The 19,279-nt window shown below is 46.2% G+C and overlaps 1 protein-coding gene across 2 annotated transcripts in view; it reads right to left on the minus strand.

The window, feature by feature from the left end:
• Nucleotides 1-724: 724 nt before the first annotated feature.
• The window catches only part of LOC119653018 (ninjurin-2-like), a 48,276-nt gene continuing 29,721 nt past the window's right edge, over nucleotides 725-19,279 (minus strand). For both annotated transcript variants that reach the window (XM_038057457.1, XM_038057456.1), the window contains exons 2-4: nucleotides 1,186-1,362; nucleotides 911-1,127; nucleotides 725-853 (exon numbers count right to left, since the gene is read on the minus strand). In XM_038057457.1, coding sequence (XP_037913385.1) covers nucleotides 930-1,127; nucleotides 1,186-1,362 — 375 coding nt within the window. In that variant the 3' untranslated portion in view covers nucleotides 725-853; nucleotides 911-929. The remainder of the gene's footprint in view (nucleotides 854-910; nucleotides 1,128-1,185; nucleotides 1,363-19,279) is intronic.

Below are 19,279 nucleotides of genomic sequence, written 5' to 3' on the forward strand. Positions count from 1 at the left end.
GGCTTCTCGAGGCGACACTTTCAGGCATAGGGATATGAAATGTCCTCTGCATATACCCAATCTTTCACTTTATGACTATTTTTGATGGACAAACCACATATTCTCCGAACTCCTGCGAAAACTATAATGCGAGTAATTCCAAGAGTTTCACTTGCCATGATTAAAACAATTATGCACAATTTAGCCGCCTATCGATAAAACAAAAAACAAATAGTGACCCAATTGCATAGTCGGCAAAATGACGACCCATTCCATGCCGCGTCAGCTTGTCAAGACCAAGCTCCCCAATTTTTCAGTCATAGGCATGGTCCAAGTGCAGTCAAGAACTACTGATTCAATACAACATGTTCGTCTACGTTAACGCATGGCGTGGTTCATTACCTTTGGTTAGCACTCGAAACCATAGACGGTGACAGGGCAAATCTTTCATTGACGTGTCGAGCACTGAGAGCGCTAATTGTTGAGCGCATCTTTATCTAGGTTGCACCGGGGTTTGAAACAAATTCATAGCGCAGTTCACCTTTGTCTAGGAGCATTGATCAAAGATGCTTAAATCCGTTATTTCTGTACAGGTTACTATGAATGACCCTGATTGTACCTGTTTCATTAGGGTCAATCGCCAAGTCTGTTGTTGGATAATAGCTGAAAATGACAGAAATAAATTTCCTTTGTTCATTGAACTACAAGCCAGTATGTCACCAGGTGAGCCGGAAATAAATAATTATAAAAGTAAAATATTTATTTTGCATTATTTGCTTATAAGATCAAAATAAGTTCATTAAATTAAATTTTAAAATTGCAGTCAAATAGCTGTTCATGCTGCTACCTGGAAGCGTAACCTAATTTTCATCATCTGTAACAAAAGATAAGATTGTCAAAGAAGATTCCAGCCGGGACAATTTCAAATTACCTTAAACTATTTAATGCAATCAAGTATATTTCCTGAAGTCCGCCTGTAGTTCGTCCGTTGCCCTCATATCAAATCCAGATATTATAACATTGACAGCAACAATCAGTACAACGACGCATAGACAAATATTATTGACAATATCTGCAGCTTTTTGCTCATCCACTTGATTGATATTCAACACCAAACCCAGAATTATACAAATTATTGCTTGAATAACCTAAAAAAAAGATTGGCTTTATTTTTATCACTTTTTGTTCGTAAAGGCGTTTCCATACCTGAAGGATAATCGATGCGACAACAAGCCAAAGGATTATGTGATAGAATTCGTGTTTTTCACCAACGCTCAAAATGAACTTCAACTGAGATGCGTTTGCGGCCAATAATGCTAGATCTAAGATGGCTTGAGCAATAGTTTTCTTTGTTGCGTAAGAATTGAGGTTCAGTTCGCGTAGCTGAAAAAAAAACGTCGTTTAATAAAAAAATATTTATATTTAGAATTTATCTCTTTGTAACCTTAAGTGAACTTTCTTCAAATAAACAGAATACAAAAGCTTGGCCTGGCAAGGTCTAATGTACCAAGAGGCATCACTGCGAAATGCAAGTGGGGCGGCACATCGGAGACGCGAACCTGGACGCCATTCTAGATTCGCCTCCACCGCTGCATTCAATGACCGCAGAAGCCAGCTGACGGACTGACACGAGATTGTGGAGCAAATGTCAATAACGACATTCGTCAACTGTCTCACAGGAACTCAAGTCCCATCCGCCGGCCAGAGAAGGCCAAATTAAGTTATCTCGTCAAATTCCAATGAGTGTTTTCGTATTAGAATTCGTTATAGAGAACTGTAATCAAATTGTGATAATTGATGCATTGGTTAGATAGATGAAGTTCCGAAAATTCAGAAAAGAATCTTGAATTATTGGGGAATACCATTCCCCAAACAAGTATTCTGCGATGCTTTCGAATCGGTCGACGCGGCGGTAGTATACAGTAGCATCACTGACTCAAATCAGTACTCTGCGCCAAGACCTGGATGAAGTCATTGAAAACCAAGGTGACTTTGCGGAAACTAGAACCGAAAGATACTTTGCCGATTGCTGAACTGACGCTTGTTGTGAGGTTGTCCTTACAACTAAACGAGAGTGCTGTGTACTGTGGGTCCCACTCTACCTTCTCGTTGGCATGGGAAAGAAAGGACTTTCACAACTGGAAAGCTACACCGGTTGCGGACTGCACTTCAAGAGACATCTCTCGTACTGAGTTGTTAAAGTATCATTTATGGTGGCAGGTCCTATCATATCTATCGGATGAAAAAGTAGCCTGTTTCACGGAGACTGCCAAACTAGGGGATCTGGGCGGTGCTTGACTTTTCCAAAGATGATAAAGCTTGCGGCTAATATATATCCCGTTCCATCACTCGGAAGAGGGGACTAATCTGCGAATAAAGTCGGCGCAATATCCTGCGATTGCTCCAGGAGACGGAACCAAAGAACATCGACAACTTGAAGAAGGACCATCCGAGCGAATATATCCGAAGACCAGAAGAATATGATTCTCTTGGGGAGAGATCAACATATAACTTTCCTAATCATTCGGGAAGTTAATCGCCGTATTTTTCGAGGTGGCAGTTCCACAAATCAAAACTAGCTGGGAACGCGGTACTGGATTCTCACCTTTTAGTACAGAACTACATGTGTGAAAGATTCGAGCCAGCGGAGTCAGCAGTCCCGATCTAGCCAAGCCACCTTTAAGGCACTGTGCCGTAGATTATGCCCCTTCAAGGCGCGGATTTCGAAGGACTGAACTTCAAACACCTTAAAAGGGTATGTTTGCGTCCTCATATGTATAGTCACGAAGGCAGATTTTTTAAATTGCTTAGCGATCTTTTGACCCATGGCTTTCAAGCATCAGAAAAGATCCCAGCTACAATGGCCAAAGACGGCATTACATGGAAATTCATACCGGTCAACAACATCGGTCTCTGGGAAGCAGAAGTAAAGTGGGCAAAACGGCACTTGGAATGCGTATTCGATGAGACAAGCATTATTCCCGCTTTCTATCTTTCCTTGAGATGACAGCATAGTCCTAGCAGTTGCGACCAACCGACCAAGAAGTAGGATCCTTCAAAGCAAATCCTGCAAAGCGAAAACTTTCTCCACTTACCCGGCCCCAAATCCCGTAAACGGGAATTTCACAGCAGTTAATCCCGTATCCCAGAAAAATCTGGTGACAGTCAACTGTAGTTCGTACCACACCAGCAGCCAAAAAAGCCAAAGATAGCCCCGTGTTCAACCTGAAAATACTAATGCAATCCTTCGGAACAATGTTTGCGCAAAACATAACGACGACCCACTACAAAGTGTGAACACTGCAGATCAGGTTTCACGTGGTGGAGCTGGGAGACGACACAGATCTGCGATCCAAATTTTCAGTACCAAGGAAGGTGATTTCAGCTTTCACCATGACGTTGCCGAAAAGAAAGTTGGATATAATACGGATAAATGAGTTCTTCACCATCTTATCACCAGTAACTAAAACCTGGAGCCGGGTGCTTCTCTCAGAGCAGATAAAGATTCCTTCCAAGGCTGCACCTGTAATACATCGATATTTCGTCGCTACAAGCCTGATGTGTCAGGTGAGAGCCATCATATCAACCATTACAGACCCAGTCAACCTACCAGTCACAGCATAGTAAACTTCTTTGGCATCGACTCATTTAGCATTAGCCTCGGACACCACCTTGTCGTGGTGGAGGAGCCTGTATTAGCCTGTGCTACACTAAGGGTGTCAAAAAACGTGAATATTGAAGCTAAGGATTTTAACTCAACAAATGGTAAGTCACACACGAATACACCCGCGATCACGAGCAATAACGTCACGGCCGAGGCGCGGATTTTGGAGGACTTAATAAATGTATGTCCTCCTACGGAAAAGCCGTTAAAAGGCATTTATTCCGACTTGATGGTAAGCTGGCAACCAGAAAGGAAAGTACGGAAACTTTCGATTGCGACCAGCCCATCCGCGGTACTGCAGCCCAAATCAACCAGTAAAGGGGATTCTCAGCAGAGCCACTAAGGAGGGGGACTACAGGCTGTATTCTGCCTGCCAGAACCTTCTCATTCACCCTTACCGGAAGGATCGCAAGAAAGGGGCGCTGGTGACGTGGACGCCACTGGTTTAACGCCCTGGTACCGCGAATCTGGAAAGGCTCGAAACCGATGGCGAATAAAACACTGCAAATGAAATTGAGGCACCTTGAGAATGAGGACATGGATGTGACTGCACCACCAAGTGCAATAATGTCTAGCGAAATCGGCCAAAAGAAAGCGAAATCCTCCGTGACATGTGGGGAAAACTCTTAAACCCGGTGAGACACACAATTGACACACCAGGCTCCTTCGTCAAAGGTAATGCGCGCAAAAAAACGTAATAACGTCACATCTGCGGTGAGAATTGCTTTTTTGTGTTCCGCGTGTCCCGCGGGAATTAAGACCGGTATGCCGAGTGGTAATCAAATCAGGAGAGATCTCAACGAAGCTAGGCCCTCCCCTAGGAATACGGACACGAAGGTGGGAAGAAAGAGGATATACGAACAAGCTGCAACCTCATTTCTGACTGCTGCCGTGGAAGTTCCTTCCAAGGAAGGCAAAATGTTAGAGGGAGATTTCACCATCCTCCAGGAATGCCTGTGGAAAAATAATGCTCGAACCTGGAACGAAGCCGAGATTTACGAATCAAGGTTTTTGCGATGGGCTCTGCTATTAGGAATGCACTGATGAGGCCGCCTTGAAGTGACTCTAGCGGGTAACCTCGGCTTTGAGTTCTGACGATCAGCCGAAGTTACTATTGGGAACACTGAGCTGCACAAGACGGAACATGTCTAATACTAGGTCTAATGCTATCAAAGGTACAAATGATTCTGATAAAAACAACCACACGACCACAGCGAGATAAGCGGAAAAATGGGAGGAGGAAACATCTCCCTTCCGAGTAATTTTAAGAAAAAAGAGATTTGGAAGACCATCATAACCAGGGCTGACACTGGTGTCAAGCTGACCAATGAGGTACTCAACAAGGAAAGGGGTAAAGAGGGAAATGTCAGAAGATTTGGGGCAGGCTATATCCACTAGTGGGAGGGAAGAGGAGGGAGGAGAGGGAACACAGACTGAGAAAAAGTAACGAAAAAGTAAATCACAAGATAGTTGGAGGAAGTTCGCAGAGGAACCAGAAAATTTAGTTGAAGGCGGAGACAACTGGGCGAGAGTTGCGAATGCGGGACCAGGATGATTTGAGGTTTCCGCACGCTAGTGAGACTTCAACACTAATCAAATATTCCTTTCTAAGATTTGAGCGAAAAACGCAAAGATTGGAACAACAAGGAAGTCAACATAGTTTCTAGAAGACAGGAACTTCTTCCTCGCAGTGTGTTTTAGACGAAGTTTTTTCAGTGGTGAACCAGACATGGAGAGGTGGGACATAACAGGGAAGATCTGTTAAAATGGTATAGAAGGTGTTGAGTGTTTGGTCACATGTTAAGGGAGAGAGGAAGGGAGCAGCCTAATTGATTGTCGCCAGAGTTGAATTCAGACGAGTCAAGTCACGACAAGGGAGCAGAATCGAGTGATCTGAGCACCAAACTTGGGAGCAGGATTATGGCCGTCAGGAGCAAAGTAAAAGAGAACACGAGGAGATTGGGGAAGGCAACACACAGGAAAATCAGAGAAGACGAGAGTGAGATTTAAGTGATTTGTGGGAAGGTTAAATTGGAAGGCGGCACAGGTGTCCATGAACAGAAGGGTGGGTGGAATTAATGAGAAGGGAAGCGAGTAGTAGGCCAAGAGGAAAGAGGATGAAAAGAAGAAAGGCGAACAAAATAGTTAGAACTTCTAATAATCTGACAAAGAAATATTCGAGGAAGAGGGGGAAGGCGCAAGCAGAGGAAATATATTCAGAATATCATAATGGATCGTACGTTTGGCGAAGTGACTTGTACAGTGATAGAATCATAGATGGAGGAGGATCAGAAGCTTCAGGTAGACTTCAATGATAAGAAGGATACTGCACGATGGAATTATCCTGGTCTCCCAAAACCGATATGTTCCGCATAAAAACAATCTATTTCGAAAACATAGAGGTAAACAAAAAGACGGTTCCCTCTGGTCTCGCCCCTATTTTCGACCCCCTGGGACTGATGGGTGTGGTCGTATTGGGGGCGAAACTTTTTTCAAACTCTGTGTGTACTAAACCTTGACTCGAAACAGCATTGTCCCCTAAAAAAGCCCGAAAAACTCAGTAAAATTACAATTCCTAGCCATCGTTTCGCGATACGCATTCTGAAATTCATGCAGCTGCATGTCTTCACAGATGCCTCAGAGGAAATATACGGCACAACAACTTACTTCAGAGCAGTTGGCAAGGATTCTACAATAATCGAACGCTTGCTTGGTCTCAAAACCTTCTTGTGTTATCAACGGTTTCAGGCGGTATTACCTTCAGCGCTCCAAGTTGTCATTGTGTGGAGGCAAAGTCCACATTGTCAGTTGCGTAAAGGTACAAGCACCAGAGTCTAGGCAGGAACCTAGACTGTGAGGAGTGGCCAGATCTCCCATCAGGCGCGACCCCAGCTGGCAGATTGGGGCATACCTATTCATGTGTAAATATGTGTTCATGCACTTTTCTTTTCTGACTGTGCATGGGCTACTGTTTGCTCATCTCTGGTACGCGGACCAAAATGGCTATGGGAACGATATCCAAAACAAAAAACCACTATGGAAGACGTAAGAAGGGGAAAACTTACGGTGCAGGGGCTCGGAACCCCAGTACCGGCGGCTTGTGGGAGTGAGCAAGGGGGCTCCCAGTCGTCGATATCCCTCGACCGCAGTGCCTCGGTGGTGGACAACTTGGCTACCGTGACATCTAATGCTACAAGTGTTTTAGATTTGGAAAAGGAAGTGTTCAAGCGAAGTACCATTCTACCAAGGACACCAGTAACAAAACCCAAGAAGGATGAATTGAATGCAGATTGTTGGACAACAAAAACAGCAACAACATCGACCGCATATATTCAAGTGGAGCAGCAGGAGGTACTCCCGGACTAGGAAAAGGACCCATTCTGAAGAAGTTCGTCAACTTTGAGATCTCCGCCAATGTCAAACATCACAAAAGATAAAACGGAGGGAAGGTCAATGAATGCCAAATGTGAAGGACTATTTAAAAGTAGTAATATGGTTAGGAATCATGAAGAGCCGAGCCCTGAAGCAGAGGAATTACCCTTCATACAGCTTGGACAGGACATCAAGGACAAGCACAACGTCCACCAAGCCATAAAAAATATGGTGAAAGCAATTAGAGTGGTCTACAACAAATCGCAGCAGGAGAAACAAAATTCCAAGGGCAAGTCGAAATCTGTTGCCCCAACGGTGTCACAAGCGACCCAAGTAACACCTAATCGTGTTGCAGTCGGCCTGCCACCAAACAAGAGAGTGCGGGAAGGAGATGTGGATCCTCTGGGAAGTCAGCAGACGCCTATGAGGAAAAAAGGCATACAGATAGTTCCGAAAAACGGAACTGAAGGCACCGAAGAGAGAAAGCAAGTCCCCCAAGTGCGAGCTCCGGCAATCGACTTGACAAAATCCACGGGGAGTGAAAACGATGGATGGACCAAGGTAGTTAACAAAAAGGCGAAGAAAAAGGCAAAAGTGCGACTTCGCCCAGAAGCGATTGTAATCTCCAGCAATGGAAGTTTGTCTTACGCGGAGATACTGAAAAAGGTCAAAGCTGATCCCGACCTAAAAGATCTAGACAGAAATGTCGGCAAGATTCGAAGGACCCAAAAGGGTGACCTCATGTTTCAGCTGAAAAAAACCAGCTTGGGGAAAACTGGTGGCTTCCGAACTCAGATTAAAAACTCACTTGGGGAGAATGTCACAGTGCGGACCCAAAAACATGAGGTCTATATACAGTGCAAGGATCTCGATGAAGCGACATCCAAAGGAGAAATTTACTTTGCCTTGATGGAACAGTTCAAGTTGGAGGAACTTGCCGAAGAGTCCATTGTGAGTTTGCGGAAAGCCTATGGCAATACTCAAACGGCCACATTGCGATTGCCAGTGGACGCTGCGCAGAAGTTATTGGCGGTCGGGAAGGTTCGAATCGGATGGGTTGTTTGCCGTCTGAGAGAGTAGATTTCTCTAAAGAGGTGCTTCAAGTGCCTCGAGTTTGGTCATTTCACGAAGGCATCCACCAGCGGCATTGATCGGTCCGATCGATGCAGAAGATGTGGGGAGAAAGGCCATATTGCCAAAGCGTGCAATAGGGACCCCAAATGCTTATTGTGCGAAGGAAGTGAGGGACGGGATTACCGGCATATTGTCGGAAGTGCTAAATGCCCGGAATTTAGGAAGGCGCTGACTTCAATGAAAAAATGACGTTTATTCAAATAAACCTCAATCATTGTAGGGTCGCTCAAGATTTACTCGAGCAGACCATCTACGAATCCCAAGTGTAAATCGCCATCATTGGAGAACCCTATAGAAACCGTCACGGTTGCGTGTGGCTTATAGATTTGTCTGGTGGAGCGGCGATATGGGCGTCCGGTCGACAAGCCATGCAATGTACTGGGAAGCAGACATACAGCGGCTTTGTATGGGCGAAAATAAACGGGGTATATGTGTACAGCTGTTACGCCCCCCCAAGCCTGACACTGTCCGAATTCGAGGAAATACTTGACAGTCCTGTTCTCGACACAAGGGGTCGTAGTCCAAGGGTGATTGCTGGTGACTTCAATGCTTGGGCCCGTGAGTGGGGTAGCAGAGAGACAAATGCAAGGGGTCGCAGTCTATTAGACGCTTTCGCACAGTTGGATGTCGTTCTGGCCAACGAAGGATATGTAAACACCTTTCAGAAAGGGGGATCTACCTCAATCGTTGACCTAACTTTTGACGGCCCTGCACTGGCACGTGGTATGTCTTGGTGCGTCAGCAAGCACTACACCCACAGCGATCACCAGGCAATCTTCTTTGGGCTATGGGTGAAGTCACCGGGCATAAGATCATCATGCCCGAAACCGAGAAATATGTCAGGCTGGTTCACTAAAGCTCTGGATGAGCAGACCTTCATGGAGGTATGGTTAGACCAAACTAATAAAGCAGGCGCCTCTACGGAAAGAGCTGCCCATGTGGCCCAATGCATCGCCAAAGCGTGTGACGCGTTCATGCCGAGGAGGTGCTCATTCCCCAGTAGAAGACCAAACTACTGGTGGAATGCTGAACTGGCCAGCCTTCGATCAGCCTGTCAACGAGCCAGAAGAGCGGCTCAGAGAGCGGTAGGCAGAATCAAACAAGGGCAAAAGGAGCGCGCCTATAAGGAAGCTCGCCATCCAACGGAACAAGAGGGAATGCTTTAAGGAGCTCTGTTTAGAAGCGGACGTAAACCCGTGGGGAAGCGCATATAGAATCGTGATGGGGCGATTCAGAGGCCGATCATTTCCGCGGATCACGTGCTCTTCACTCTTGTTAAAAATTATCCAGGAGTTATTCCCCCAGTAAGAGGAGGGCACAGACAGCTTCCAGCGACCTCTGAACGACACGGCAATACCGCCAGTTACCAGTGACGAGCTGCTGGAGATCTGCGCTAGGATAGGAGATAACAAAGCTCCGGATCTGGATGGCGTGCCGAATAAGGCCCTTAAGCTTGCCGTGACATCCAGACCGGACATGTTGTTCGAAGCGTGCATGTCCGAGGGGATACTTCCTGCATCATGGAAACAACAGAAGTTGGTGCTGCTGCCTAAGGCTGGCAAACCTCCAGGTGAGCCGACCTCCTACAGACCTATTTGCCTTTTGGACACTGTGGGCAAAATGCCAGAGTGGGTAATCTATAATAGATTACTCCCGGTTGTTGAGAGCCAGGGAGGTCTCTCAGATCAGCAGTATGGGTTTCATAAAGCCAGATGAACCATGGATGCCATCAAACTGGTTATTGGCTGGGCCGAAAATGCAATTCACGGAAAGGATAGTGTCAGCAAATATTGCATAGTGGTGACCCTGGATGTGAGAAATGCATTCAATTCGGCCAATTGGAATCTAATACAGGAATCTCTGGCGAAGATTGGTATTCCCGCTTATCTTGCAGCTATTGTCAACAGCTATTTACAGGAACGGAGGCCAGGAGTACGTTGTCTCTGTGAGGGTCCCACAGGGATCCTTACTGGGCCGACTGCTGTGAAACACCATTTACAACGATGTTCTCAATCTTCCTCTTCCGGAGAAAGCCACGGTGGTGGGCTACGCCGATGATATAGCGCTGGTTGTTAGGGGTTGGCTAGAGAGTTCTGGTCTGACACTTGCGGAGGAAAAAACGGAAGCGATCCTCATCACCAAGCGCCGTAAAAGAAATTTTGCCCGTATTCAAATTGGAAATCATATCATCACTTCTAAGCCTGCCATCAAATACTTGGGAGTGATGATAGATGGGAAGCTTAGCTATAAGGCACACGTACAGTATGTCTATGAGAAAGCATCCACTGCGAGTGTGGCACTGGCAAGAATGATGCCGAACGTGGGAGGGCCACGGCATGCTTCCAGGTTGCTTATAGCTAGGGTGGTGAGTTCGATCCTGCTCTAAGCAGCTCCAGTTTGGGGAAAGGCATTGCAGGTTACATCTAACGCTAACGAACTGAGTTCAGTCTACAGAAGAACAGCCCTAAGGGTGTGCTCGCCATTCAGAATTCTCTCAGATGATGCACCATTCGTCATTTCTGGAATGATGCCTATTGACATCTTGGCAGATGAGATGACGAATATATATAATCCGAAGTCTATCTCTCCTTTATTGCAGACGAAGAACGCCAAAAGGGAGAGATCGCTAAATAGATTGCAAGAGCGTTGGGAACGTTCGGAAAAGGGTCGGTGGACACACAGGCTCATCCCTGCCATCAAGGAGTGGTTGGAGAGACGGCACGGTGAGATTAATTATAATCTTACTCAGTTTCTCACGGGGCATGGAGGTTCAGGTTTAAACTAGATACCTCACCCGATTGTCCAAACTGCGATGGAGTCCCAGAGGACCCAAAGCATATATTCTTCCACTGTTCAAGGTTTGTGGAGGAAAGGAAAAACCTAGAGGAGACTCTAGGAGAGGTGCTCGTACCAGGGAATCTGGTGCGAAGAATGCTAGTATGTCAGGAAGACTGGGATGCGATCAACTCCATGGTCGTATCTATCCAGAGCAAACTGCGAAAGGCAGAGGAGACCAGAAAAGCGCGGTAACGTAGGCCGTGTAGAGACGAAAGGGGACGAAGCTAAAATGAGCTGACTCCGCCCTGTGATGTAATACGGTGGTTCCACGGGGCTTGGAGGGAGTCGGGGGTGGTTTTAATGGGTAAAAATCCCACAACTGGCGTGTCCAAGCCAGTGTCTTTTGAAGATTTCCACCTCCTCAAAAAAAAAAGACTCAACCCTTCTTCCTTCGGGGTCTCAGGGTCTAGCAGCTTCCTACTTTGGAGAACTAACATAAGAACATCTGCCTGATCATGCAGGGGGTGCTCTAATTTCCTTTTTTCATTGCAGTTTCTATTAAGGGCTCTCGAGAAATCTCCGGGTCCAACGCCCCCCCCCCCTTGTTTTTTGCCAGCAGGGCTAAAGTTAGGTATTTTATGCGAGGCAAAAAGGTTACTAAATCTTTTACAAATAATTATCGTTCCTTGACGTAGATATGATGAGTGAATCAATTTCTCAATTTCGCAATACAATCTTTTCTTTAAACAAAAATCGCATAATGAGTAGTTCAACCTTGGTATTTCTTGCTTTCCAGGGCAATTGTACTTCTTTGTTCCAATTAAAAAAATTTCACCACAAATATAAATTCCATTTTGAATTGTTATTATTCAAACGAACAAAGCCCCCTGTCTGGGGTTTGTCCATCTAATTCATTTTGGTAACCTTCAACTTGCCCGATAAGATTATTTATTCTAAATTGGACATTTGTGTTAAATATCGACAAATGCGATTGCCAATGATTACAAAGGGTGAGAAATAAGAATGAATGTTTTTGCATTGAACCAGGTAATTATCGAATGATTAGATAAATTTAATACCCTACGTTTTAGGGGTTAAACAAGATTTTCACGCCTGGACTACTCATAAATCAATGTTATCTGGAGATATACAATATAATCTGTATTCGTAATTGGAGGAATATTTAATATATCAATAGATCTGCGTTAGATTTGTCGAAGCTTAGAAATACAAGTTCTTTTGAAAAAAATCTATTTGTAACCTATGACTCACAGAAAAATCTCCAACCACTGACTTCCAGTAACCTTATCATTTCTCTGTATTTGATAAGATATTGACAGACATCAAACCAACTCTTCCGCGTCGCTAATTGTTTGTTAATGTTTTTAAAAATCAGAACAATAGATGAAGATATAGGCACTCATCGAACTTCTTTATTAAATGGCTTTGATCGGTATTTTACGATATTAATTAATGTTGATAGGGCTAGCTTGGTTTGAAGAGATACTTCTGATCAGTTATTGAAAGCTCCAACTATCAGCGGTTTGGCTCAGTTACGGAGTACCTTGATTCACCCAGCGATAGAGTGTTTACTTTTAGGGTGCAGACACTTCCGACAAAGAGGACCCTAAACTCGGGTGAAAGGGGGTGTTCAATCATCATCATCAACGGCGCAACAACCCGTATCTGGTCTAGGCCTGCCTTAATAAGGAAGGAATAAGGTTTTGCGCCGAGGTCTACCAATTCGATATCCCCAAAATCTGACGCTCCATCTCAGGCAGGGTCTGCCTCGTCTTCTTTTTCTACCATAGATATTGACCTTATAGACTTTCCGGGCTGGATCATTCTCATCCATACGGATTGAGTGACCCGCCCACCGTAACCTATTGAACCGGATTTTATCCACAACTTGACAGTCATGGTATCGCTCTCCCCCTCGGACACCACCTTGTCGTGGTGGGGGAGCCTGTAGTAGTTTACTACTACACTAAGGGTGTCCAAAAATATGAATATGGAAACGATGGATTTAAACTCTCCAAGTGGTAAGAAGTCACAGACTTCGAATCCACCCGCGACCATGAGCAATCATGTCGCGGCCGAGGCGCGGATTTTGGAGGCCTCACCACGTTCATGTTTGCCTATAGAGCAATCTGTAGAAGGCATGCTTTCCGACTCAGTGGAGAGTTTGCATTTAGTGCCTACGGCGAAGTTAGCCAGAAAGGAAAGTACGGAAACTCTCAAATTGGGAGAAAGTGGAAATCCGAATACGGCCGGCCCGTCCGCGGTACTACAGCCCAAATCTACCCGCAAGCGGAAGAGAAAGGCCTGGCAGAAGGGAACTTCGGCCACTAAGGAGGGGGGACTACAGGCTGAATCCTGCCTGTCAGAACCTTCTCCGCCATCCTTACTGGGAAGAGCGGAAGAACGGGAAGCTGGTGAAGTGGACGCTACTGGTTCAACGCCAGTATGTGGAAATGGATCCAAGCGGTCCGAACACCGTGAACCTGGAAAGGCCCTAAGCCGACGGCAGAAGAGAGCACTGAGAAGGAAGATGAAGCACCTTGGGAATGAGGACATGGACGTGGCTGTACCACTAGGCGCGGTAACGCCCAGAGAAATCGGACACAAGGTAGCGGAATCTCCGGCGGAAGGTGGGGATAAACTGGAAACCCCGGTAAGATCCACACTGGACGCACCAGCCTCTTCAGTCAGCGGTAATGCGCGCAAGAAGCGTAAGACCAACACATCTGCTGTGGCCGACGCTTTATTGTGCTCCGCACCAGGGCTTACATCCACGCGTCTCGCGGGGATTAGGACCAGTGTGCCGGGAGGTGATCAAATCAGCGAGAGAGATCTCAATGAAGCTGGTCCCTCCCACAGGAATACGAACACGAAGGCGGGAAGGAAGAGGACGTATGCGCAAGCTGCGGCCTCTGTTCTGACTGCTGCCGTGGGAGTTTCCTCCAAGGATGGCAAAATGTCAGAGGGACAATTTACCATCCTCCAGGAATGCCTGTGGAAGAAAATGATGGAGCCTGGAACGAAGCCACGATTTAACGATCAAGGTTTTCGTGATGGGCTTCCACATTTGGAGTGCGCTGACGAGGCTGCCTTAAAGTGGCTCCAGCAGGTAATCCCAACTTTGAGTTCCGGCGGTCGGCCCAAGTTCACTAGTGTGAACACTGAGCTACGCAGGACAGAACATGTCGGATGTTGGCTACCGGGCCCTCGAAGGAAGGCAGAGGACATCATCCGCTTGCTGGGTGAACAGAACCCGGGCATGGACTTTGGGCACTGGAGGGTGAAGTTCATGAATGCCAGGAAGGACCAAGGTACAAACGTGGAGGGCTTCAACTTGATATTCGAACTGGACCAACAGAGTCTGAATGTGCTCAGGGGAAGTCACCATATGGTGTTCCACTTTTTCCTATATAGACTGAAATTCAGTCATATCAGGAGACTGTAGGGCATCATCTCCATTTTGAGAGCGAAGAACAATGATGGTCTTCGACTTACACAACATAGAGCAAATTGCAGCATCTTCGGTGCGCTCTCCCACAATGGAGACGTGCGCGGAGGATAGTGCATACAGGGGCGGAACCCCCGTATGGGGGCTCGCACTGGGGAAGGGACTACAGAGTGAATCCTACCTGCTAGTAACTTCTCCTACACCTTCCAAGGAACAGGCGGAAGGACGGGAAGCCAGAGACGTGAAGGGAACTGACTTGATGCCAGTTCGAGTGATCGAATCTATGCAACCCGGACACCGCAAACCAAGTAAGGTGCTAAGTAGAAAACAGACGAATGCTCTGCGGGATGAGGTGAGATCTTTCGTGGATGAGAACATGGGAATTGCCGTACTCCCAAGTACGGCTTTTCTCAGAGAAATCAATCACGAGGGGATCGAGTCTCTGGCGGTACGGTGTGGGGGAAACCCCGTCATACGCGGACTGCCGCATACGCTTCTAACTGTTTTCCATAAGACAATATACTAAGTTTATGTCGAAAAACATAAAGATTGGTCAAATCAACCTGCAGCATGCCAAAGCTCCCTCCTACCTGTTGGCAGCGAGAATGACAAAGCTGCAGGATTTCCCCTATATCTTTCTGGTGCAAGAACCGTGGGTTCGATTTAACAGAATCTGTGGTATTGGATCAGTAAAGGGGGCTAGGATCTTCTACGACGAAAGATCCATAAAACCGAGAGCTTGCGTCCTGATGTCAAGACGGTTAGAGTCAACTATGCTGAGACAATATTGTTCCCAGGACGTAGCTACGGTCATCATACAATACCAGATAAATGGCGAGAGGAAAAGCATCATAGTTGCCTCCGCTTATTTACCTATGATTCTTTGTATCCTCCACCGACGCAAGAACTTAGGGATCTGGTGGCGTATGCAGAATCAAGTGGTCTCGAACTCTTAATAGGTTGCGATGCGAATGCTCAACATATTTGTTGGGGCAGTAGCAAATGCAATCCAAAAGGGGAGAAGCTATTTGATTTAATTACTTCAGCTGGTCTTATGACTGCAAACGTGGGGTGCGCCCCTACGTTCGTGGGACCGAGAAGAAGCGAAGTAATTGACCTAACAATCTGTACCCCAAAATTGTTAGAGTTGATTACACACTGGCGAGTGCTAGACGAGATCTCACTGTCAGATCACCGATATCTAGAATTCAATCTGACTATTGCGGGCGAACAGCCTGCAGTACAAAGACGTAACCCTAGGAAAACGGATTGGGCAAAGTTCAATGAACTTCTTGGCAATAAAGTACAGTTCCCTAGGCGACTAAGGACTAATTTGGTGCTGGAAGATGAATTGAAAACTCTGAACTACACACTTTTAGAGTGTTATGAAGAGGCTTGTCCTATTTCCCGAGGCCAAAGCGGTAAAACAGTTCCTTGGTGGAACCGAGAACTGCAAAAACTCAGGAAATCAACCAGGCGACTTCTAAATCGTGTACAAGGACGAAGACTGGTTAAATTTCAGGAACTCGCAGTGTGAATATAAGAGGCTCGTGAGGTGCTCGAAACGAGACTCCTTTAGAGCGTACTGTGAGGAACTGAAAGGCGAAAGGGAGACTTCGAGGCTGTGCAGAGTCCTCAAAAGGGATGAGTCGGCCAAGTTGGATTCTCTTAGAAAATCCGACGGTACTTTCACGAACTCCAGACTGGACTCAGTACAGACCCTCCTGGAAGTACACCACTCGGGGGAACGGGTGAGAGAAGTGGTAGGGGGAGAGTTGACGGTTCTTGCAATCCCTTCAACATGCAAGTGTTGCAAGAGGAACTGGAATACTGCGAAAGCGGTTGTTACCCTTGAAAAGGTGAGAGCTGCCATACTGTCCTTTGAACATTTCAAAGCACCTGGCATGGATGGCATCTATCCGGCAATGCTAAAGGAGGGTATGGAGCATTTAGAGCGACCTCTAACAAATATTTTTCGAGGATGTCTTGCTCTGGGCTACGTGCCTTCTTCTTGGCAACAGGTTAAAGTAGTTTTCATACCGAAACCTGGGAAAGATGACTATTCTAATCCAAAGAACTTCAGACAGATCAGCTTGACTTCATTCTTGCTGAAAGGTTTGGAGAGACTGGTGGAGCGTCACATTCGTGGAAAGGCACTTAGGTCACACCCACTTAGTGAAAACCAACATGCTTACCAACGTGGAAAGTCCTATGAGTCTGCTCTTCATTCTTTGGTCACAAAGATAGAGGATGCAACTTTGAATGGTGAGTACGCGATGGGGGTGTTCGTGGACATTGAAGGGGCTTTTGACTGTGCGCCTTTTCGAAAACTTTGTGATGCCGCCAGAGCGCATGGTGTTGATGATGCTTTAATTAAGTGGATCCATGCTATGCTAACGCAAAGATTGCTGTGCGCTGAGGTAGGGGTCGATCGCTACCTGACTACGGAGGCAACGAAGGGCTGCCCCCAAGGAGGTGTGCTTTCGCCGCTTCTGTGGAGTATGCTGATCGACTCACTGCTATGTGAACTGCAAAATTTGCCAATACACGCTCAAGCTTATGCTGATGACGTGGCTGTACTTGCTGTTGATCGGGATCTTGGAACGGTGTGTAGGAATATACAGCGTGCCGTTGATTTGATAGACAGCTGGTGCCTTAGACATGGTTTGTCAGTTAATCCAAATAAAACCACAATGGTTTTATTCACAAAAAGGAGAAAACTGGATGGACTTTGCCTTCCTGAGATGAGGGGTACTACCCTTCAACTCTCCGAAGAAGTGAAATACCTGGGGGTGACTTTAGATAAAAAACTTCTTTGGAACAAACATGTAGAGGTAAAGATGAAACGAGCTCTCACAGCTTATGGGCTGTGCAGACGGACCTTTGCCTCGACATGGGGGCTCAGGCCTCATGTGGTAATGTGGATATACGTTGCCATCATTAGGCCGATGTTCGTATATGCATCCGTAGTGTGGTGGGTTAAAGTGAGACAAAAAGGTTTTCGCCGTAAACTAGCTGCACTGCAAAGAACTGTTTGTCTGGGTATCACTGGTGCCATGAGCACGACATCCGGCGCAGCTCTGAATGCACTACTCAATTTGCAGCCCCTGGATATATTTATTCAAAGCACTGCAATGAGAGCAGCTCATAGGCTAATTCGATTAGATCTATGGGAAAACAACGGATGTGGGGGGCACAGAGCATTGGAAGAGTTACTGGGAGGACTGAATCCAGTTCTTACAATGCCTTCCGATTCTCGTGTCCCCATACATCTGATTGGTAGAAGATATGTAGTTACCCTGAAGCGTAGAGAGGACTGGGAAGACCCAGAGGAATGCGTGGGAGGATATACGGAAGTCTTCTACACCGATGGCTCAAAAACAGAAGAGGGTTCTGGAGCCGGAGTCTACCTCTCGAATAAAAACGAGAAGTGGGCTTTTCCTTTGGGACAATATGCAACGGTTTTTCAAGCCGAAGTTTATGCGATCCTAAGGGTGGCAAACTGGGTGATTGACGAGCTATTGAAGGGCAGGTGCATCGCAATCTGCAGTGACAGTCAAGCTGCACTGAGGGCATTGAGCAGATCACCTCGAAAATCGTTCAGGAATGCAGAAACCGTTTGAATTCTATGTCTAGATTCAATACGGTGGAACTACTCTGGGTACCTGGTGACTGTGGCGTAGAGGGAAATGAAATCTCGGACGCTTTAGCGAAAGAGGGGTCAATCTCCCCTATTACGGGACCGGAGCCAACAATCGGGGTATCAGTAGCATTGGCTAAATCTGTTTTCAAAAACGGGGAACAAGTTTCCCATAATGACAGGTGGCAGAGCCTAAATGCTGCTCGACACACCAAATTTTTCCTGCCAGAACCCAACATACGTACCGCAAAGTTTATCCTGTCGAAAAGCAGGATTACTTGCAGGTGTATTGTGGGCATTCTGACAGGCCATAATTCACTAGCTGGGCATATGTTCAGAATAGGAATTACCGAAGATGATACGTGTCCCTCCTGTAATGAGGAAGCGGAATCCACGGAGCATTTCCTATGTGAATGCCCCGCCTATGGACGCATCAGGCATCAGATCTTTGGTGCCGATGTCCTCCAATTACGACGGGTAGCATCACATCCACTAACGGAAATCCTACGATACGTTAACGAATCCGGAATATTCCGTTAGACGGGGGACGCGAGTACAATGGGCCAACACGGCCTGAGTGCTCAGAAGCTGTAGCTTCTCCCCACCACACACACACACACACACACATGGTATCGCTCATAGACTTCGTCGTTATGTAGGCTACGGAATCGTCCATCCTCATGTAGGAGGCCAAAAATTCTTGGCAGGATTCGAACGCAGCCAAGAGTTCCTAATTTTTCTTACTAAGAACCCAAGTTTCCGAGAAATACATGAAGACTGGCAAGATCATTGTCTTGTACAGTAAAAGCTTTGACCCTATGGTAAGACGTTTCGAGCGAAACAGTTTTCAAGGTTTTGTGTAAAACAAAACCTTATTAAAATCGATTCAATGTCTGTCTGTCTGTCTGTCTGTCACACGCATTTTTCTCCAAAACGGCTAAACCGATCCGAACGAAATTTGGTGGACAGATGGGAGCTATGAAATCTCACGCATACAGCGAGTGGCATAAATTTAGGTGGAGTTTAAAGGGGGGCTCCCCATACATGCAAAGGGGGGATTCAAACATTTTTTTCACCGGATATAGTTGTGTAGGGTATCAAATGAAAGGTCCCGATTTGTACTTTCCGAAACTCACATTAGTTTTGGCATAAATTGGAAAGTGCGTGAGTAAGGAGTCAAAATGTACGCACTTGAAGTGAGACAGGACTCATTTTCGAAAACTACTCAACCTAAAAATCCGAA

The sequence above is a fragment of the Hermetia illucens genome, chromosome 3 (genome assembly GCF_905115235.1).
Source record: "Hermetia illucens chromosome 3, iHerIll2.2.curated.20191125, whole genome shotgun sequence".
NCBI lineage: Eukaryota > Metazoa > Arthropoda > Insecta > Diptera > Stratiomyidae > Hermetia > Hermetia illucens.